The sequence below is a fragment of the Sturnus vulgaris genome, chromosome 10 (genome assembly GCF_052056855.1).
Source record: "Sturnus vulgaris isolate bStuVul1 chromosome 10, bStuVul1.hap1, whole genome shotgun sequence".
In the NCBI taxonomy this organism is placed as follows: domain Eukaryota; kingdom Metazoa; phylum Chordata; class Aves; order Passeriformes; family Sturnidae; genus Sturnus; species Sturnus vulgaris.
This window is the reverse complement of record NC_142252.1, coordinates 21,548,918-21,571,499: the sequence shown is the minus strand read 5'-3', so window position 1 is coordinate 21,571,499 and position 22,582 is coordinate 21,548,918. Positions and strand designations below refer to the sequence as shown.

General features: G+C 41.4%; 1 protein-coding gene across 1 annotated transcript; it reads left to right on the top strand.

The window, feature by feature from the left end:
• Positions 1-6,872: 6,872 nt before the first annotated feature.
• On the top strand, positions 6,873-22,518 carry SEC62 (SEC62 preprotein translocation factor). Its single transcript, XM_014887091.2, has 8 exons — positions 6,873-6,963; positions 14,456-14,564; positions 14,950-15,055; positions 16,061-16,271; positions 17,927-18,019; positions 20,051-20,111; positions 20,418-20,537; positions 21,090-22,518. The coding sequence occupies exons 1-8, from the start codon at positions 6,928-6,930 to the stop codon at positions 21,554-21,556; spliced, it is 1,203 nt and encodes a 400-aa protein (XP_014742577.1). The 5' UTR covers positions 6,873-6,927; the 3' UTR covers positions 21,557-22,518.
• Positions 22,519-22,582: the final 64 nt, after the last annotated feature.

The window sequence follows — 22,582 nt, the reverse complement described above, 5'->3', positions numbered from 1 at the left end:
TTCTGAAGAGTGTGATTATTTTTGTAAATAGGTCAGACATGAACAATGCCAAAAGCTGAGAAAGTTGGGATGCAACGTGTGCAGTCTTGTATTACTCCTACAATTAAAAAAAACCCCACCATGCATATGATCCTTTGCACATACTGGGCTCTTTTTCCCAAAATGACAAAAGGACTTACTTCATACTTCCTGTAGTGGGGGAGATGTACTGCAGCAGCCAAAATGCAATAAACCCTGAACGGTAAACAGCCGTGAAGTGAAATAGGAAGGAAATGGATTTACCTAAACAGACATAATAGATTCTATTTCTGATGGAGGAAATACCACTGGTAATGAATGTTTCCTCTCCTACAAACACTTCAGAGAAAATCAAAATAAAAGGTAAAATTAATTAATTTTACAGAATTACTGGTTCTACAGAATCAGTATTCAGACCAAAATTTCGAGAGGTTGATGTGTTTTCAGAAATTGTTTATATGTAAACATTGAGACCTTACTAATTCTCATGTTCTTTTCGGACATTTCTTGTTTACTCCAGCTGCAAGGGGGTTCAGGTAGCAATCACAAATACCTAAGAAGGCTGGCAGAACTCTGCTTCCTAATAACTTTCTGGTGCCTGTGCCACCATTGCATTCATTTTTTCTGCAATGCAACTAAAATCCCGATGGGATGCAGATGATGTGTTGTAATACACGTTGCATCATTGTAAATGTTTCATTTAACATCTATTGCTGTTTTACTCCATAGCAGTGATGCAGTTAATGAAGAAGAGAATTTTTAATGCGGTGTTGTAGAAGTTCCTGATTTTGTCTGTATCTACACTAAATGTGTGGGCTCCTAGGGGCAGAGACTTCAATTTTTAATTTTGTTTTTTTAATAGGGTCAATGTTAAAGACAAGATTAATAAAAAGGTAAGAAGAAACATAAGAAACATATGGCAAAATGGTCCTGTATCATAAATAACAGATTTAGGAAAATCCTGAAGAAGAAGAAATGGTTTGTCTTTCCTACAACAACCTGGGTTTCTGGCCTCATGTAGGCTGCAGATGATGATGATGATAATGATGATGATGATATGGAGTACAAACTCACACGGACCTAAATAGATAATTCTCTGATCAATTTCCCAGCTGAAAAATCTCTAAAAAATGCTATAAACACAAAAGTAATGCAGAATTCACACCAGGTCCAAGTCAGACAGTTACTTTAATCCAGCACACAAACAAAAGAACAGGCACATAGGTTCACAAGGTGATGGCATTTCAAACTGACCCACATCCATGCTACAGCCACTTTATAAAACTTTATATTCTAAGACTTTATACAATTGTGAATCCGTCACAGAACAGGTTTCAAAATGATAAATTATCCTTTGAGTGTGAAACAGGAAAAATAACCTGCTCTGTTTTTTAAAATCACCTCTACTATTTAAGCTCTCTATAAATTTCTTGTATTTTCAACTTTCCAACTACCCTCATACAATGTAGATTGGTTGTGCAGTGTTTTGAGTCACCTTTAACATCAGAAACTTTACAGAAAATCATCCAAAACTAGATATAGCTCTTGTTTTGGTACCTTGCCATGGTAATGTTCTACCTAAGCCCTTTATTATTCACTGGAAAATAACAAGTCTACTTTATGAGGCTGAGTGTTCATAGAATTACAGAATGGTTTGAGTTGAAAGGGACCTTAAAGATCATCCAGTTCCAAACCCCTGTGTTCATCAGGGTTCAGCTGCCTCTGATAGTTGGTTTTGATTAGCTCTTCATGCTATCATAAATAGCTGTAGCTTTATTGCTATGGCAATTTCAGTATAATAATACATGCTATACTGAGAAAAAAGCTCACTTCTTTCTCATTTGTTTAGGCTTTGGGGGGTTATTGCAGTTGCCAGGCTCCTTTCTTTCTTTGGGAAGGCTTTGCTCTTCCTATCACCTGTACTGAGGCCAGAAGAACTACTTTGTTGATTTGGCTCTTATGCTGTTCTTTCCTTTACCCCAGTCTGGTTTTTCCAGACAGACATTAGTTCTACAACTATCCCCACGCTCTTCAAAAACCACCAATTTCCCAGTGGGTAAGGATGCAAATCTTTAATTCAGTCCAGAGTAAAGAAGAACCTGTTGTCTATGCTGTATGGAAAATTATGCAGTATTTTTCCCTATAGCACAGCAAAGACATGAATAGACGTTTTGATTTATCAACACTTAAAACCACATATAGCATCTGTGTGTGTGAATTACTGACATAAAGATCAACCAACCAAAATGGCAAAACAGAAAAAGCATCACTGACCATGGAAAAGAAGAAAGCACCAAACCAACTTGGTTCTTTGCTGCAGCCTTAGCTCATCAGCCAATCTTTGCTGATTATCTTTCAGTTCCAAGGTTCCAACAGCTTTGCTAGAGGAGCATTGTGCAGCTGGGATTCATGGGACTCCAGCAATCCCTGAACACTCTGCACTGGAAGATGGTCTATAAAGCACTCACTGGCTTCTAGTTCAACCTGTTAAATGGAGGGATGTAAACTCAAGACTTGCATCCTTACATAAAAAATATTTTAAACTCAAACACTTGTAATCTTAACAACAATTTTATGATTTTATAAAACAATAACAGGTAGGTTTTTTAAGGCTATACCTTAACTATTGTAATTCTTACCTTCCCCTCCTGCCACTGGCAAAAACAGAGATATAAGCAAGCCTTTTTTATACAGACTTTTCCCCAAAATCTCATCCGGTTCTTCCAGAAAATGTACTGATGTATTTATCATTTATGTGTGTTACATCCTCACTGACTCCAGCATGGTCTGATTGACAGTGGTCTTTTGAAAGAGCTCATGTGCCAGCCCATATCAGGAGAGACGTATCCAGTTACTCCACAGTTACTGCTTAAATGAAATTATATTCTTCCAGTGAACAAAGTCGGTATTAGAAATTGGTGCAAATAATTACAGAAGAACCACAGAAATTCTTTTTTAGTACAATTAGGATTTTTGTCAGTTATACTTACCTAATAATTCTGGGTTGCATAGAAATGTAAAGGAACTCACAAGAGTGCAAGTATTTAAGAACATTCTTAGTGAAAGATAATTATGGAGATTTGTCTAATAAACCTTTGTTGTTCTGCTAAATTAAAAGCTAAGTGGCTAACTAAATATTTATAAGCTTTTGAGATGGAAGTGACTCAGGATATGTCTACACTGGAATATGTTTCTGAGTTGTGACTCATGTATTTGTGGGTGGATTTTATCTGAACTTGTCTTGACAGTATGTGATGCTGTGCAGTACAAGGCCCATGTTCTTTATATTCTGAGCCCATTCAGTTGAAGCTGACTGGATGAAAAGGAAGGTCACTCCAGAGCCTGCAGCATGCTCCCATCTGTAGATAATTGAGTTAATGGTTTCTAACAGACTGCAGGGGAAATGCCTTCCTTCCTTCCTTCCTTCCTTCCTTCCTTCCTTCCCTCCTTCCCTCCCACCTTCCTTCCCGCCTTCCTTCCTTCCTTCCTTCCCTCCTTCCCTCCTTCCCTCCCACCTTCCTTCCCGCCTTCCTTCCTTCCCACCTTCCTTCCTTCCTTCCTGTGTGTATTCTCCCCTCCCTCCTCCCAAATCCAGAAAGATTATCTGTGTGTCCAGACTAAAAGTTTCTTGCAAGTTTGTTTGTTCAGAACTGACACTTGCTTTGACTTTGAATTTCTCTCCAGTCTGTTTTGCAGAAGGCCCTGTGACTCCCCAGGTAATTGGTGACATGCCTGCCAGTAATTCCATTGCCAGCATGTGGCCTTGTCTTTCTGGTGTAGCTGTAGCTGTGGTAATCCCACATCATTTTCTGGATCCAGGATGACTGAACCCAAAGCAGTGAGACATAGCACAAAGGCCAATAAATTGACAGGAATAAGTGAATGTAAGGGTATAAGAAAATAAGTACCAGAAAGAGTGAAACACCATCTAATTCAGTGTCCTGCCCCAGGGGCCAAGAGAAGATACCTAAATCAGAGCACAGGAATAAAGCAATAATGAATTCAGAACAATTCCTTTATTTCCAGGGTCCTATCTCACAGATCAACTGAGGTGATGTCTGTATTTAATGGTACCTCATGATTTTTTTTTGTATTTTTTGTTCCATCAATGTATCCAGCTGGTTTTTGAGCCAAGCTTCCAGCATCCATTCTGCTGTGTTAGATCACACAGCTGGGGTAAAGAGGAAAAAGAAGTTAATGAAATGCTGTTGGTTTGGCTTCAGTTGAAAGAGGAAACCACTCCACTTGTATGCAACATCCTTCTCAACAGTAACTCTGAATCTACAATAATCACAATGGCAGTTGGCCCTTTATGGGCTGTGTCTTCACTGCCTGGTGCTGCAATGCTTCTTTCTGCAGCCTGCCCTACAGCTGTGGGGGACAGACAGACATTAACCTTAAACACAAACTGTTTGAACCTTCACTTCTACTCCATGGCTTTCTTGGAATTCAGCCACTTGCTTCTCTCCTGCTCTGCCATTCTGGTGACTGAAAATAAACTTGTTCCATGTGTGACTCAGTCATGATCTGCTCTGTACTCCAGAGTGATAGAAATTCACCATCCAGTGCCTTACACATTCCCTTGCCCATTTTCCATCCCTCAGACCTTTCTTAGAGATCTGCTTGAAGTAATGGGTTTTCTCCCTGTGCTGCTCCATGCCCAACTGTCCTAGGAAGAGCTCCTGCAATTTAGCGTTTCACAAAGATGAATTACAATTTCTGTAGGAAATAAATAAATAAATAAATAAACCAGCTATCCAAGGTGCTTTTCTGCCAGCAAATAGCTTGATGTACTGCAGATAACATATTATGCCAAAAAACACCCTGTAAAATGAAGAGCTGAGCATTAAAGGTGGGTTTGTGAATCAGCAATAGATTCAGAGACAGAGTGCATGGAGGAGTGAGACCTAAGACCTTAAAAGTCCCCAAAAGTAGAAGTATGAGGGATGATGACCCATTGCACCCTTCAGGAGAAGGCCAGAGTGCATCTCCCATAGAGCAGGGAGAGCTTCACAGCTGTGCCTGTGCAGGGAGAGCAGAGGGGTCAGAGCTGCACCGTGCCAAAGCCCTTACTGCAGCCATCGTGTATTATTAGCAATCTGTAAGTTACAGATGGCTGAAACTTCTTCTGCAAGAAAGCCTCCATGTCAGATGTGTTTTTAAGTTACTGTAAGTCAAGCACATGAAATAACTGTTAAAATTATTGCCAACTTAAAGCATGTATTTTTTAATAAATGCACTCTGCCTGCTTTTTACGAGGCATTGTTTTATTGTAACCATAAAAACTTCAATTCCCTCTACCTAGAAGTTCATCTCTTGAATTACACTTTTCTAGTTCACTCACTCTGCAGTCAGTCAGCTTAATTTATAACTTGTATGGATTTTCTGCCCAGCAACAGCAAAAGGAAAACATTCAACAGAAAAAGATGTCGTACCAGAAAGAGCACAAAACCTGGCACTGAAACTGAGGGGCAAATACACTGCTGGAAGCGGTTTTAGGTTCTTATTTGCCCAATTTTCAATCTGAGAGTTCCAAATCGTAGGAACAGAAAGAGCAGCAAGATTTGAGGGGACTGGACAAGACAATGCAGCACTGCACATACTTTTCCATCCCAAAGTGCCAGGGTGTGGTTTGGAAACACAGAGCCAGAATAAATGATTATAGCTTTGCTAACTCCAGTGATCTCATAGCACAAGTATGTGGGACAACCTCTGGCAAAAGGCCCTTCTGCTTTATATAGGTTGCTTTCTGAATCTAACTCTGTAAGTATATGAGGTCTGAGCAATGAGTCTGTTTAAATAAGTACCAGTTAACAAAGATGCTGTATTGAGCATCTTTAAGGCCTTACAATTTAAGTGTATCAAAACTTAAAACACAGACTTTCACAGCCAGAGCTGGAGCAAGGTGAAGGGCTGATGGGGGAGAGGGGCTGAGGGGCTCCTTTCAGTGGTGCGCTGTGACAGGACAAAGAGCAATGGCCATAAAATAAAACACAAGGAGTTCCACCTCAACGTGAGGATTAATTTCTTCACATTGACGGTGGCAGAGCACTCGAACAGACTGTCCAGGTAGGTTGTGAAGTCTCCCTCAGTAGAGACATTCCAAACTCACATGGACACATTCCTGTCACCTGCTCTGGGTGACCGTGCCTTGGCAGAGGAGTTGGACTGGATGATCTCCAGGGGTCCCTTCCGGCTCTAACAATCCAGAGCTTCTGTGAAGGGAGGGCGGTGAGGGGGGGTCGCTGAGGGGCTGAGGAACCGAGGGGAGGCAGTGAGGGCTGAGGGGCTGGTACGGGCTCAGGGAGGTAGTGGGGGTCTGAGGAGGGATTAGGGCTGAGGGAGGTGCAGAGGCGAGATGAAGAGAATGAGGGACCGAGTCGGGCACTGCAGGGCGGTGATGGAGCGAGGGGCTGAGGGAGGGATGAGGCGCTGAGGGACCAAGGCGGGTCTCTGAGGGGCTGAGGGAGGGAGAGAGACACTGAGGGGTCGAGGAGGGTCGCTGAGGCACGGAGAGGGACCGAGGCGGGTCGCCGAGGGGCAGAGGCACAGACAGGGACGGTGAGGGACCGACCCGGGTCGCTGAAGCGCTGAGGGACGGTGAAGGACCGGGGTGGGTCACTGAGGGGCGGCGATGGGCGGTGAGGGACAGTGAAGGAACCGAGGCGGGTCGTTGAAGCGCTGAGGGACGGTGAGGGACCAGGGCGGGTCGCTGACGGACGGCGAGAGACTGGATCGGGTCGCTGAGGGACGGCGAGGAACCGGGCGGGTCGCTGAGGGGCGGGGGGCGGCGATGGGCGGAGGCGCTGCGGGCGCGCCCCCTCCCCGCCCCTCCGCCCGCTCCCGCCGCCTCTCGCGAGGCCGCCGGCCCCCCCCGCGCGCGTCACCGGCGGAGCGGAGGGCGACAACATGGCGGAGCGGCGGCGGCACAGGAAGCGCGTCCAGGTACTCAAGACTCCCCCTCCTCTCTATCTCTCCCTCCCCGCCCGGTGGTTCCCCTTCTCCCTGCTTAGAGCGGCTTCCCCCGCGGCCTTCCCGCCTCACGCTGTTGCGGGGAGGCGGCTGCGGGTGGCCCGCGGTGAGCGAGGAGAGCGCCCCAGTCTTGGGGCACCGGGAGCTCCTCAGGCCGGGGCCGGAGCCCGGGCTGGAAGGTTCTCCTTAAAATTTTCTACCAGATTTGCAAACGCTGTGAAAACAGAGCGGGGAAGCTCAAGTAGGAGCGTTTCGGGGCTGAGGGCGGCCGGCGGGGCCCCCGGCACATCGGAGGCGCCCCCGCTTCATCCCCATGGGCTCTGCGCCCTCAGAAGTTCTTCTTCTCTCCATGTCCAAAATATGACATTTGGAGCTGTTCTCTATTTTTAATCGCCGAGTTGTACTCAGAATCTCCTCCGTTATCAGTGTCGAACAATAGCTTAGTGCGGGTAACACCAAAACACCCGGGAGCTGCACCTTCACCCAGCGTGTCCGGCCCAGGATCGTAAGCAGAAGATGTGGGACAGATGGTAAAAGCATCTTAAAAGCAAACATGCCCCAGCCAGGAAATGATGCGGGAAGGAAAGGAAATTTGTGTCTGGAAAACATAAACAAACAGGCACGCCTATAAATAGACCTAATCAGCTTTGAGATCGTGTTAAAATGTAGTGATAATTGTGTGGTGGCACTGAGGGGCAAACTGAGGGCTGCTTCGGTGTTTTCACTTACCTGGGAGCCTGATGTGTTGAGGTGCAATTTTTACAGGGAGTTTTACGGAGTTTTTAATGCATGTTTTGGGCGTACTTACAGTATCAGTGACCTTAAAGCTCGTTACTGTTATGTGTTATCAACAGCCTAAAGAGTGTTTGTTTGGGGTTTATTGCTCTGCTGTAAGAGCAGATAATATTCACGGGAAAGATCACAGAGCCATTCAACAATGCTTGCTTCATATGTCACCCTTCTGCTTGGCTGCCCTCTCTCCTTTCTCATCCTTCTCTTTCCCAGCCCACTTTCCCTTCCCCCAGGAAGATGGAGATCTACCTGTGCCTGTAAAGGTTCCTTTTTTCCCTTTAATTTGAAGTAGCGAGTCAGGGGGAGAAATGCAAGGAGTAATTAATCAAAATCTTGTTGAACGAGTCCTGTCCATCACAGCATTCAATGAATTACTGCAAAAAATCACAGAATTATTTTCTTTTTGAGATTTTTATAGACTGTCCCTTTCCAAGGATGACAACAGCTCAATAAAGCACCTGTCAAACCCAATTTAAACGTAATCTAATGTTTGTATAACACCCAGGGCTGTGGTCTTGCAGGCAGTTAAGCACATACCTAATTTCCAGCCTGTTAGCAGTAAAAGTGTTTCCCAGATTGTTAGTAATTAAATCGATGTCTGGGTTTTAACACTTAAGGTCGTGGCCTGAATTTGTGACATAATGATGCAGATAAATGTATCTTCATAGGTTCCTAGTGTAGGTCAACAGCAATGGGAAGAGAGTGGACAAAGAATACTGGTGAATGCCCAAGGGGTGTTCTTAATTGGTCAGTGAATGAAACAACTCATATTTTTCTTGGTAGTTGGTTTTGGGTTTCATTTTTCTTAAGCTTTTTGAACTTTACTGGCATATTTGCAGTATTATTATCACGTTTTCCTGGCTCATGCTGCAAGTGTCTTCTTTTAAAATGAAGTGTGGGATTTTTATTCGTAGGTGCTTCAAGTGTTTTAGCAGTGTGTATGTAATTTAAAATTATATTTGCCCCCTAAAGAGATTATTTATCATAGTGCATACAAGTCTAACATCTGAATACCCCGTTGTCATTAAACAGAGCTGTATTTCTTGACAGGAGTGAGAAGTTGGTGAATTTAGCTGTGGAAGAGGCTGATGTAATGTAGTTCAGTTAGAAAAACCATGGGCACAGAACCTGGGTTTGGAATTAATTTTTGTAGGATTTAATGCCTGCCATCAAGTTAGAATCGTGGTAGTTAGGTCAGATAGCTGGACATTAAAAAATGCTCAAAAGTAGTTCAAAGTTCTGTCTAGCCTGCTCCATGTTTTCCATCGGAAGCAGTCACAGGAAGGATCTGGTTTATGGAATGCACTTTCATCAAAAGTCATGTTGCCCAATATGTGTTGCATAGCTTAGACTCTTCCTCTGAAAGTTACAAAAGTTGCAAAAATTTTAACCTCAGAAGTTTGAACGAAGGTATTTCAGAGGTAAAATTCTCCAAGTGTCATTCCTTATGGTAATTTAACTGTAGTCAACACGGAGATGAATTCAGACATGCTGTAGTGAAGAGAGGCTGGTCTGTAGGATGGAGATTGCTTACCCAGTGGCTCCCATGTGATTCAAATGTCTGAAATCAAGAATGCTTGCTGTGTATAAAGGACTTACTGACAGAAAAACAACACATGTTGTCTAATGGCTAGTTTAATCTTTTTATTTTAGACAAAATACATCTCAAAAGATGGGATATGGCTTTGAATGCCTGTTACTCCAGCAACCTGATCAAAGCTATTTCATGTCTTGGAACTATATTTTTTTCCATATGTATCCTGAAATATTCACTTAACCACAAAATGTTCAGTGTTGTTTCCTTTGACAGGCATTGGGCCGGCTAACACGTGGCACTGTGCTGGCAGCTCTGCAGTTTTGACTGTTAAATAGGCATTAAGTTTTCATTACTTTGGCTGCTTTCCACATGCACAGTTTTAGTCTGCCCGTGTCAGGTTTTGGGCTGATCTTTGCGTTGGGATTAACAGCGCTCGTGTCGAACCTTGTTGCTATGTCCTGCACTCCAGAAATGTTAATTAATGCACATAAATACTGCTCCTGAAAAGAGAGAAAACAGCTCCTGGGCAGTTTGGGAGTCAATGTCTCACTGCAAATTGATGGCTGAGGTGGCATCAGTGCCATTAATGACAGGTACTTTCCTGTTGACTTTTTTCCTTTGATTCAAGCTCTGAGATTCTCATGATGCAGGACATCTACTAATCATTAACTTTATTAATGACATAACTAATCATTACAATTAACTGTTGTAGCTCACAATTGGGTCCTTTCATGATTTGGATTCTGCTGGAAGGAAAATGCAACAGCTGCATTGCTGCTCCTGTGCTGCAGTTTTGTGTGAGTGACTCTGAAAAGGATCTGCAGAAAGGAGAACGCAATGGTTTTCCAGTAATGCATATTTTAGTCCAGCTTGCCCATTTGGCTTTATTTTCTTCATAAATTGTAGTAAAGATGAGTGGGATGATAACAAAGGAAAATAGTTAAATTACGTCTGTCTTTGAAAGCTGAGTGGTGTCAGCTGATAGAGGAGGAAGAAACAAAGATCAAGGGAACAAAAAAAAGTGGGAAAATGGGAATTAAAAGTAGCAGCCTGAGTTGTCATTAAACAAGAGAAAGTCTTTTGGAAATCTTGAGTTACATTTTTGGAGGTGGGAAGGGAAAAAGTCAAAACAGCTGGCCTGGGGCTGGAAGTGAAATGAAGCTGGTGTGTTTTGGCTTCAGAATACTGTACATTGCTCCTTGGATCTGTTTTTGAACTCTGTATGTTTGCAGAGTTCTGTATGTTTTGCTCAAAAAAAATTAGCAATAGTTGAAAAGAAAGAGGGAAGAAAACAGATACTTCTGTTTTCATAGGATATATACTGGACTGAAAAACATCTGCTAATCTTTTCTTGTAAAGAAAAGTTAATGTTTTGTGGCCAGCACATGGCCACGGTAATCCAGAAGAACTGGTTTCTCCACATGGCTCTGCCACAGTTTCTTTTAAGAGACCTGGGGCAGTGCTTGCACTGGTCATCAGTCGAGCAAGTTTATGTTTGCTAGTCACTGAAGCAAACAGGGATGTCCAAACACCCTGATGTGTTTGTTTCCCCCTACCCACTCCAGTCGTGCCAATTTGTGTGCTTTGTCTTTGGCACGGTGGTTTATTTTAGGCAAAGTACAAATATCTCAGCAGCACCCGGTCCCCTGCCACAGAACTTCCACTCTGAGGTCCTGACAGTCAACAGGGAAAGGAAAAAGACAATCTTGCAGTTCTGCCCAAGCTGTGATGTGCTCAGCACTTTCACAGAACAGAAGGCTAATGCAGTTGTAGTGTCTTTATAATGAGGAGAGGTGTGTTGAATGGAACCTGTGTCATTTTTGATGTAGCCTCTCAGCTTGAAAAACAGGCACCACATGATAAATGTGCTTAAATTTCTTATTTTCCTTATCTGAAAACTGTATAAACTATTAGGCTTCAGCAGTTTGCTTTGAGGGATGGTGTTCTGAAAATCCAAGAGCATAGAAATCAACTAGATACTTGTTTCATTGAAATAAAAGAGTTTTGATGACCCCTTTGAAACAGAGAAGCTTAAATCCTTGTAATGCATTTGGCTGCACACGTAATAACTTGTCTTGCTAGTGACACTCATCATTTACTTACTTCTGATTTTCCAGAAACCCTGGTTATGTTACCAGGTTGTGGAAGGAAATTTCCTGTCTTGGTCATACCCATCTTCTTGCAGCTGTGACACAAGGAGGGAATTTTCAAACCGGAAATGTGCTCTGCCCTTTTGTCATCCACTGAGTGTTCCAGGAGTAGGAAAACCTGAATAAGTCATGCTTGGGTAGAGCTGAGGGGGGGAGAAGGAAGCTCATGGGCACACTCAGATGTTATTTGTGATGTGTTCAGGCCTGTCTGGTGCTGCAGTCCCAGCTGGAGACTGAATTAAGTGGGAACTACATCCATGCATTGAAGTCCAGAAGGGACTGTGCTGTACTTTGATTTGGAAGATAATGGTAAATTTGATTAGGACTTTTGCTTCACTTTAGTGAGTCTGGAAGGTCCCTGGGTTTGATTGTCCTTTTATGAATTCATATAGGGCAGAATTGTGATTGAGAATTATTCTTAAAAATTTAAAATGTCTTTGCATTTCTAGCAAGTCACTAGGCTGAACACTGCTTTTCCTGTCAGTAGGTGGAGTTCTTCTGTCTAGACAAGTAAGAAATTGGGTTTGATTTTATTTTTAATGACCAGAGTCTGTAATTTACCAGAAATTGTAAATCTCTAAATTTTACATGCTGTCTAGTGACAACATGAGCTACTTTTAAAACTGAACACAAAATTTGGTTGTATTGCAACTTTTAAGTTTTACCCAGGGTAATGAACTTGCCATTGCTTTGGTTGATTTCATTTATTGATGGAATATATTATTTTCTGTCAGTCATCTATTTTCATATTTTAACAGAATCCTCTCTCTGCAAACAAAGGATTGAAAATAGGATGAAAAATGGGGATTAAATTGCAGGGGACACTTTCTCAGAATGGGCTCAGTTAAACCGTCTCTCTCACTGGGAAGCTTTTTTTGTTTGTGCTATTATGAAACTGTCCCTCATGGACAAAGCAATAGAGAGAAAGGAGCAATAAAAAAAATCTCCTGGTGCCAGCCCCTGCCTGTGTAGTGCATCACATGACCCAGCAGGATCATAAATATTTTACGAAGAAGGAGAAAAACCACCTTAGCAGAGGAATTAACACTGATGTGAATATCTGCAGTTTCTCTGGCTGTTTTAACTGTCCGTGCTGTGAAGAACATTCGCCCTGTGAATTGTTCCAAATTTCAGGTACTGACAGGAATTACTAGAAAAGCAGTGTTTCACACACAGTTGCTGCCTGCAGTCCCCAGTCTCCTGGTGCCTTATCCCACATGACTATGATGGGACACAGTCACTTGTTTTATTTCAGTGCATTGGAAGCCCTTTTGTTCCTGTTCAATTACTCTGGTACCAAGTTTGGTGGTTTGGTTTGATTTGCAGTTACCAGTACAACTGCACCATGTAGGAGGACCTGAAATCACAGAACATAAATCACTTGCAAACATGCACTGTCAGGGAATAGTTTTCTTATCTGATGTTCAATACAGATTTTTAAAATTTAAAAATAAAAGGATTGAACATGCAGAAGGAGGTAATATCCATTTGAGGACTGTTAGGATCATCTGGCCTAATTTGGGCAGATGTTTTTGAAACTACCTGGTAAATGAGCATATTTCTGCTTTCATATGGAAGATTTAGACTTTTTTAAAAAGTCTCAGAACTAACGACTATGGAGTCTTTTGGTCATTTGGATACCCCTTGTGTCTATATTATTCTCTTCAAAATTCTTCTCAGATAGGAAAAGCAACAATCTCCTCTAGAAGGATACTCATTAACCAGTTGGTTTTGAAAGTTAGCTGTTCAAACTGTTGAAAATTAACAAATCTTACCATCTGAAGCTTTTATTCTGGTGTAACCACATGTATTTGACCTTGCATTTCCATTTAACATGCTGCTTGTGATATTGTAATTATACATCTTAAGAGCAGTAATGGAAGTTGTATATGTTTATTGACCTTTAGGAAAATTAGGTCTTTAAATAGACTCTGAAACTTTTATTCCTGTAAATGACCAATCTGATTTGTGGTTTATATAATCTATTTCTTCAGGTAACATGAGAGGAACAGGTACAGAAAAGGCACTGCAGTGTGGAAAGCTGTCCTGGTGTTTCTGTGTTACTGATCCACAAGTAGCAGGGGGTGTTGGAGAATTACACCTTATGGATTAGAAGAATTTACAGAAAAGAATTTTGAGGAAGTTAGCATAAGTCAGTTTAATATCCCAACCTATGTTTTTTTCAGATATGTTTTTGTGAAGCAGGAACATTAGAAAGTTCTTCCATTCCCTGCTTGCAAATATTAGATCTTAATTTGCATAACTGAAAATGGCCATCTCCATCCTTCTGCCTTACACATCTCAGAGTTCTGTTACCTCTCTGCAAGGTGGAAGAAGCACAGAATTCGTGAATGTGTGCAGACTAAGGGCTCCCTTCCCATAAAACATTGGTTTTGATGTTTATATTTCATCCTGTTATGTTTTCATGCTGATGTTCTACTCTGTAGATTGGAAGAATCTCCTCAAGGCTACTCTAAAGTCTCATTCTGTAGTTGTGCAATATGCAAAGAAATTTTCTAGCCTAATCTTTCAGCTTCAACATGGTTTTCTCCTTGTCGTGTGAAATCTGCGCTGCTCTGTGTTCTGTCAGAGTGCCTACATTGCTGTCATTTCATACACACTCATTCCTCACCCTGCTTTTCCTTTGTTCCCAGCTTCACAACTGTTTCCGTCCCAGCTGTGTGCCTTAAAGCAGCTCCCCATGAGCTACTTTCCTCCTAGGCCTTCCTTTAGTTTGCTCTTTCTACAGATCTGCTAACCTTAACTTCATCTAACTTGAGATTTGCTACTTTTTTGCTTCATGTAGACAGAAAGTTCTCAGGAAAAAATACTTTACCTATTTTCACGTCCTTTATATTTTATTTGTTATTTACATATTGCCATGAAATAATGAAAACTTTGCAATATCTGATATTTTAAGCCCAAATGGGTGATTTTCTTATGTGTTTAAAACTGTATTAATAATTTTTGACTTTTCCCACTGTAGGAAGTTGGTGAGCCATTCAAGGAGGAGAAGGCTGTTGCTAAATATTTGCGCTTCAACTGTCCAACAAAATCCACCAACATGATGGGCCACCGAGTAGATTATTTTATTGGTAGGGTTGCTTTTAACCAGAGAAGTCTGGTTTCTTCTAACATTGCACTTGGAGGGTGGGAGAGGCTGTTTTATTTTTATTAATGGTATTTTATCTAATAAGTACTGATCTTACAGTTTGGTTTTGAAAACTTATCTAGGTATTAGGAAGCCATAAAATTAATCTCACTAGCCTGGAGTAAATGCAATAAACTTCTCACTCTGTGATTTTAAGGTGTATGATGTCAAGAGGAATATTTCAGAATAGTGACTAGTCTTACTCAAAAGATTGAAAGGATGTGGAACTTCACCTGAACAGACTGGTCATTGTGGTTCAAGGAATGTAGACTACATGTTAAAAATAATGTTAATTTTAATGCATTTTTAATTCAATTTTTTTCCTCTAGCTTCAAAAGCTGTGGATTGCCTCCTGGATTCTAAATGGGCAAAGGCAAAGAAAGGAGAGGAGGCTCTCTTTACAACCCGAGAGTCTGTAGTTGATTACTGCAACAGGTATGACCCAGGCTACTTCTTCAGTGTCATTAATGGCTGTAGTTGTCCAGATGTCACAGTTATTTAGGAACCAATGCAGCTTGGGCTTCGTGCATCCTAAAACATCAGTGCTTGTATGCAAAAACAATCATATTGTATTTATATTGATGAGTTTGAGAGTGGAAATGATGTAGTTTCATTATTTTTCTTCCCAAAATTCACTCAGGCTTTCACTGCACTGCTTGGGGCAGCAAGGTGAAGCAAAGAAGTTTCCTGAGTTTTGACGATATTCGAAGTTAGTAGGGTCAGAGCACTCAAATCTCTCTGTCCCTGCTGTCTGAGGAGCAGAATTCTGTACTGATCTCCCTGTTGAGAATTCAGCTGTGCTCCTTTCAAGGATGTTTCTAGTTGGTGACAACCTTGAGAATAGCAAGTACTACATCCTGGTGCCCTGCTGGCCATGTATTTATATCTTTATATCTCCATACATAAATAGATAATATATGCACTTGCAATAAGGTCTGTTTGTACCTGACAGGAAGGCATAGGTACCACAGTCTCAACAGAGCAGTTCTGTTCAGTGTGCATCACTTACCAGTGATCTCGATCAGCTGTATGTCCACTTCCTTATTTTTGCTATGAAATATGCTGACATGAACTTGAAAATAAATATTGCAGGAATTGCACTAATGGGAAAGATAATTAAATGGATCTGGTGGCTTGCTGTATCCTACATCTGGTGTGTTCATTTATATCTGCAAAATGGTGCCTCAAAAAAGTACAGTTTTTTACCCAGTTTTGAACAGATGAACCAAAAAAAGCAAAGCAACAGGCAAGATACAGGATAAGTAGGTCTGGTGTGTGTAGCTGTAAATAGAGCAGATGATGGTGACCTTGCCTTTCAGTCATGCTGGTCATGATTATGTTAGAGAGATGATCTAGAGTGGTATCTAATAACATAATTGAATATAAATGTTGTTGTCACAACTGCACTTAAATGAATCATTTAACTTTCCTCGTTTTAAGACTCCTGAAAAAGCAGTTCTTTCATCGAGCATTGAAAGTGATGAAAATGAAACCCGACAAGGATACAAAGAAAGAAAAGGAAAAAGGAAAGGCTGAGAGCGGGAAAGAAGAGGAGAAAAAGAGCAAGAAGGAAAGTGGCAAAGATGAAAAAACTAAGAAGGAGAAAGAAAAGGAAAAGAAAAAGGATGGTGAAAAAGATGAGTGTAAGAAGGTAAATACTTTGTGTAAGAGAAGAGACAAAGTTGTAACTAATACATCAACAGATTATTAAGATTGCACTGGCTCAAAAGTTCGTTATTCTAAAATATGCCTTATTTTTTTTTCCTGTTTTCATCTCTAAAATATGCTGCTTTTTTTGTTACCTTTTGAATTGGTGTTATTTTGGTCTAGATCAAAAAAGAGGCTTCTATTGGCCTTTGTGTGTGTATGCACCTTGTCATCTTTTAATGTGGGCTGAGTTCATCAAAACCTGTTTCTCTCCAGTGGCAGCAGGCAGGGAGGCTGTGTACATCAGCTACCATGGAATGACACATGTGCAGCTGCACCAGTGAAACAAACAATTTTGCAGTGTTTGGTAACAGGAATGTTTGGAATGTCACATTTGGTATTTGGGGTCTGTAACTGGCTGTGTAACAGTGCTCCATGACTGCCTGCATCCTGCTTCCTTGCACTTGAGCTTAAACTACTGCTGCTGTACAGGTTTTAATGTGGTTTGAGTTTGTTTTCACTCCTGATTGGTTTTATTACTCATTTATTATTAGCAGAACAGAATTTCTAAAAATCTTGGGAAACGCAGGAGAAACTTGATCAGTGAATGTTTCTTCTACATGCACTGGTCTGAATCAGTGAGAGTTAGTAGGATAGTGGTTCAAAGTTACTTCCCATTCAGACATTCCTAAGTGAAATAATGCCACATCTGGTGAGAGTTACAGTCTTGTCTACAAAGGTCTGGGTGTCAGAAGAAACCTAAGTGGAGAATAAAAGAATTATAAACAGAACAATCCCACTGCAGTCCCAGCCCAGTGTAAGATTACCCAACTCCTGAGGTACTGCAAAATGCTGATTATGAAATTAGCAAACTCCCTCAATCTTCTGTCAGGGGAGGTACATTATTAAATGTATGTTAATTTTTAAACTAATCATTATTTATTGAACAGGTATTTAGTGCATTATGTAAGCCAGTGGGTAGGAACTTGAATGAAACACAGGACCAAAATCACAAAGTTAATTTCTCATAACGAAGTAAGCAAAGAGAAGCAAACAGGAGACAGAGAAGAGGAAGCATGAGATCCAAAAAGAGATTGAGGAGGACAAAGAATAAATGGGCAGAAACTGATTCTGACAGGATGTCCATTTGGTAAATATGGCACTAAAATAGCAATTCTAACAAAGTCAGTGATGGTGAAGTGTTGTTCCCTGTTCTTGATCCCTGTACAGACTTCCTGTTAATACCAACCCAGCTTTGCTAGGCATTTGATGACACAGTCATCCTGAAGTCATAGTCTAATCCTTAGACAATAAAAATGAGATTTCTCTTTATTTATAATTTTCCTTGATTTTTGAGGTACCCAGCTGGCAATAAATAAGAACAGGAGGAAGTAAAATATCTTTACTTGAAAAAAAAACAAAAAAAAATGTGAACATGATGTTAAGCTTGTGAAAAGTAATCAGATTAAATATATTAACAGATACTATAAATTAAATAAAAATATATTATAAAAATAATGTACAATGTTAAATACATCAATTAAAACATTAAATTTTTGTAATTTTTATATATAATGATTTTTATGTGTCTTTTTAATATATAATAATTTTTATATATACTATATTAGGTATAGATAAAGTATTTATGTTTGTCCTCAGGATGACACCCCAGGAACACCCAAGAAAAAGGAAACTAAGAGGAAATTTAAACTTGAGCCTCATGAAGACCAAGTTTTCTTGGATGGAAATGAGGTAAGATTTATAGGTGCTTTTCAACTTGGGGTGTCACCATGCTATTGTCAGACAACAGTTTAATTTACTGGATTTCTGCAAACTCCTTCTTGACACATTGAAAGAAAAATTAATGGCAATGTGATGGCTTATCTTGAAACCAGATTTTGAGATACTTCAGGGAGGTTAAAGACAGGTAAATAGGGGACAGTAACTTTAAAAAAATCGCAAAGAAAACTTCCTTACCAGTAGTTGAGGTGTTGGTGGCCATGAGGGGAAATGTTTGTCCTCAGGGTGGACTCAGGGCCTGGTGCAGCTGACCCTGCCTGGGACAGGAGAGTGGGACAGAGACTCCTCAGGTCCTTCCAGCCCAACTTATCCCACAGCCACTGCCATGCCAAAATTGTGCTAAGCCAAACAAGCCTTCCAGGACACCGTGTTCAGTTGCAGGAGGGGAAATAAAAAATATCTGCCTGGCTTTGTAATCTGAGCAGACAGGTGACCCTATGGCATTCCTGAATGCTCATCCTTTACCACTGAAATTGAGGCCTTAAATACTTCTGTGTGATTTGCTGTTCTGGAAGACAAAGAATTTGATTATTTACCAACTCTGTAATGTACAGAGTCACATTTGTGCTTCTCAAGTTTGGGATAAGTGGTAAGTTCTGCTGTACTGTGTTGATGCTGTGTGTGGCTGTACTGGAGTCTCCCCCAGGATTCTTGTGTTCCTTTGGTTCTAAAATATACATGGCAGCAAATTCTGTAAATAAATCACTCATGCAGAAAATGTGTTTCCCCTTTGTATCTTGATTTTACCTTTCTCAGTTCTTCTACACTTGCTTTGCTCTGTTTCACCCCATCTCACATGGAATCACACCCAGCTCTGATCCTACCTGTCATCTTTACATGAAGTGCCCATTTCAAATGAAGCTGCAGCACAGTATCTGCAATATCACAGTATCTACTGCTTGTCTTAACATCAGTTACTTCTCTGTTTATTTATGAGCTAACACTTTTAAACAACTGTAATTCACAAGAGCTTTTTTTAAGTATTAGCTAATTTAGAGCCAATTCTCCTGGATTGGAGTTTGCATTGGGTTTTTCCCTTTCCTTAATTTTTTTGCACTTACAAACACTGGTTATCACACATTTATTGCCCAGTCTTCAGCTTGCTTGGGCTCACAGAACAGCTGACTGGCAGCAGCTGCACCTGAACACAGTTAACTTTGGCACCCTGTGAGAAGCAGAATGTTAAATGTTTATTGCATCACATGGAAGCACCAGTGCCTTCCAGGTGCCCTTATGGTAGTTGGTATTGACACATCTGTAATGAGGGTTGCTGCTTTCTAGTAATCAGCAGCTTCTTTTCACAGTTAGAAGCTCAGATTCAAACTGTTCAGTTTGCTATGCAAAGAAAAAAATATAGATTTTTCTAGTTCAGAAAATCCTGTACTTTATCAAGAAGTTTTTCACTTATGGCTGAGCAGCTCAGATTCAAATGGATCCACAGTTCTCACACAAACGTTTGTCTCTGAGACTTGCAGCTGTAGATAGAGAGGTAACAGTGCTGTGGGACAGAGGGTACAGTGCCACTGATCTGAGCCCAGCACAGGGCCTGCAGTGAGCATTCCAGCTGCATCTTTTGTTCCAGGTGTTCAGTCTGGTTATTTTCTCTTCAAAGCTCACAGGACTTTTTGTTTCCACTTGGTGGACTTGGGAAACCTCTTACTTTTTTTCTTTTTTTTTTTTGCTTCATGATGAACAACATTAATGAATAAAGAAAGATACAACCAAACCTTGATTCAGTGATATTTCAGAATCTTTCATTTTCCCATCAGTTCTGCTGTCCGATTGTTTTCCTCAGGATTGCATCACCTGTCAGTTACCCTTCCTAGGAATCACGACCCCTTGCCCTGCCCGGGTGCTGACCAGAAGGCCTTTTGTTCAGCACCAAGCATTGCAGCCTGGCAGTGAGTGTTTGGGTGAGGGAATACAGGAGATGTTTATCAGAGAGTTTGTTCTGAGTGTAAACCATGTCATTTCTGTTGTTAGGTCTATGTGTGGATCTATGACCCCGTTCACTTTAAAACTTTTGCCATGGGACTTGTACTTGGTAAGTCAGAGTAGACAGAAGTTGTTTATTTCTGTTGCCTTAAGCTAACCATGAGTAGTTGTCCAGTGGGCACATGTGGGTTATGTAAAATTATGAAATATGTTATGAATGATACATTTCTGATCCTAGAACTTGTATATGTGTAGAATAAGACAAATCAGCTAATTTTATTTTTTTAATCTAAAATAGTACAGATGTTACTTAATCTAAGGCACTTTGAATGAGCAGTAAGCCTGGAACCTTTGTACATGTACCAGGAAAAACTAACGATACTCCCCATGCCTCTGTCCTGCCCTCCCTGCTCAGTGATTGCCGTTATAGCCGCGACCCTGTTCCCGCTCTGGCCAGCCGAGATGCGCGTCGGTGTTTATTACCTCAGCGTGGGCGCCGGCTGCTTTGTCGCCAGTATTCTGCTCCTCGCCGTGGGTGAGTGTCGGCAGGCGGGGTCTGAGAGGCCAGAGGCACAGCCCAGCTCTTCCCGAGCTCGGGGCTGGGCGGTGCCGCTTCCCGGGACGTTGTTCAGCCTCAGCCGGGCGGACCCTGAGCGTGCTTCCCTCCGGCCAGCGGGTGTCACAGTTGTGCCACGGGAAGAGAGCTCGCTCAGGCTCGTGTCACCTCTTGGTGTTTCCTGTGTAGTGCAGATTGGTTTACTACCTCTGCTCGAGCAAAAAAGTGCATAACAAAGCCAGAACTGCACACAGAAATATATTAGAGGCGAGAATGGTGTCACCAGGATTTTAAAGCTTTCTGTGGCAGAGGAGTTAAGAGCTAAATCAGAGATAAGATCCGTGGTTAGTGAGGTGGAGGAGACATGATAAGAACAAACTACTCCACGGTGCTATTGTGGAATGAGGGGTTCCCCCAACAATCCCCAGTCCCTGGCTGGTGGTCGGCATTAGCAGTGAACAGCTCTTAGAGCGTGGTTGTACACTCTGTGTGTCTGTAACAAAATCCAAACTTTCCCTTGCTTTCACACAGCTCGCTGCATCCTTTTCCTTATCATCTGGCTCATCACTGGAGGAAGGCATCACTTCTGGTTCTTGCCAAACCTTACAGCAGATGTGGGATTCATTGACTCCTTCAGGCCCCTGTACACACACGAATACAAAGGACCAAAAGCAGACTTAAAGAAAGAGGAAAAAGCAGAATCCAAAAAGCAGCAAAAATACGACAGCGAGGAGAAATCAGATAGTGAGAAGAAGGAAGAGGAGGATGGAAAAACAGAAGCCACAAGGAACTCGGGAACAGACGGCTCAGGAGGAGAGCGACATTCAGACACTGACAGTGACAGGCGCGAAGATGACAGGTCCCAGCACAGTAGTGGCAATGGAAACGACTTTGAAATGATCACAAAAGAGGAACTGGAACAGCAAACAGATGAAGGGGATTGTGAGGAGGAAGAGGAGGAAGATACCGAAAGTGGGCCTTCACATGGAAAATCATAACTCACTGTGGTTTGGGACTAAGTATGTGCAAATGGTTGGATTTTCTTTGTTGGCTGATCACCAAAACATAAACCGTACAGTAGCATCTTTGTTTGCTGAAATATCTGTGTTACCAAACAGTTTTATATCTAGTTCCTTCATTTTTTTTAACCATTAACTTGATTACCCGGTACTATGTTAATCATTAATATCCATTTACGGAAGTTTTATCAATTTGACAAGTTTTTTATTGATTGATAGATTGCCCCGATTGTCCTCAAACATACCGAAAGACATCATTTTCTGGTACTTACATAACTGGTCAATTAGTTCAGCTTCTCAAACTTGCTTTTGTAAACCAGGTAAAAGTTGAATGACCAAATCTCAGATTATTCCTAGTTATCCTCATCTGATAGTTAGGTAAAGCCCTTCTTAGCCCACAGCCTTCTTGATATTTTTCTTGATTTTGTTTTCAAAAGATTGTGAGAATTTTCCTGAGAAAATTAGTTTTAGCAGAAGTATTTGCTGACAGTAGAGGAGCTGGTAGTGCTGAATTTGGCTGCAGTGTTCTCTGTTTCTCCAGCCTGTGTGCCAGCAACTGAGGAAATCCAAATGGTTTTGTGCATCCAGTGCAGAGAGAGATGTCATCTCCAGCAGGTGAAGAAAGCAGCATGGTTTGGAAGTGATGGCTGTTTTCTTTCTCCTGCTCCATCATAATTTAAAAAAAAATGTATTCTGTACATAATTTACAAATAAAGCAAACCATTTACTTTAACTGCTACTTATTATTTAGAGATTTGATCCAGCATTCAGTTTGTATTATTGAAGCCATGTTGTGGTGTATCTATCAGAGAAATGCAAGTGGAGAGGACCTCACAGAGTATTTGTGTATGATCGGTAGCTGTTCCACAGAAGCTTTAGTTTTGTGCCAACATTCCATGTATTTGAGTAAATTGATCTTTATTAAATGAAAGCAAACACCAGAGCTGTATGGATGCCTTAATGTTAAACCTCTCTGTGCTCCAGACCTGGAGTAGTTTTAGGCTG

Bases quoted from the DNA above. Each gene is read 5' to 3' on its own strand.
- SEC62 (XM_014887091.2), top strand. From the start codon at position 6,928: ATGGCGGAGCGGCGGCGGCACAGGAAGCGCGTCCAG. The intron at 15,056-16,060 runs GTATGACCCAGG...CCTCGTTTTAAG, and splicing joins GTAGTTGATTACTGCAACAG to ACTCCTGAAAAAGCAGTTCT. The intron at 16,272-17,926 runs GTAAATACTTTG...GTTTGTCCTCAG, and splicing joins AAAAAGATGAGTGTAAGAAG to GATGACACCCCAGGAACACC.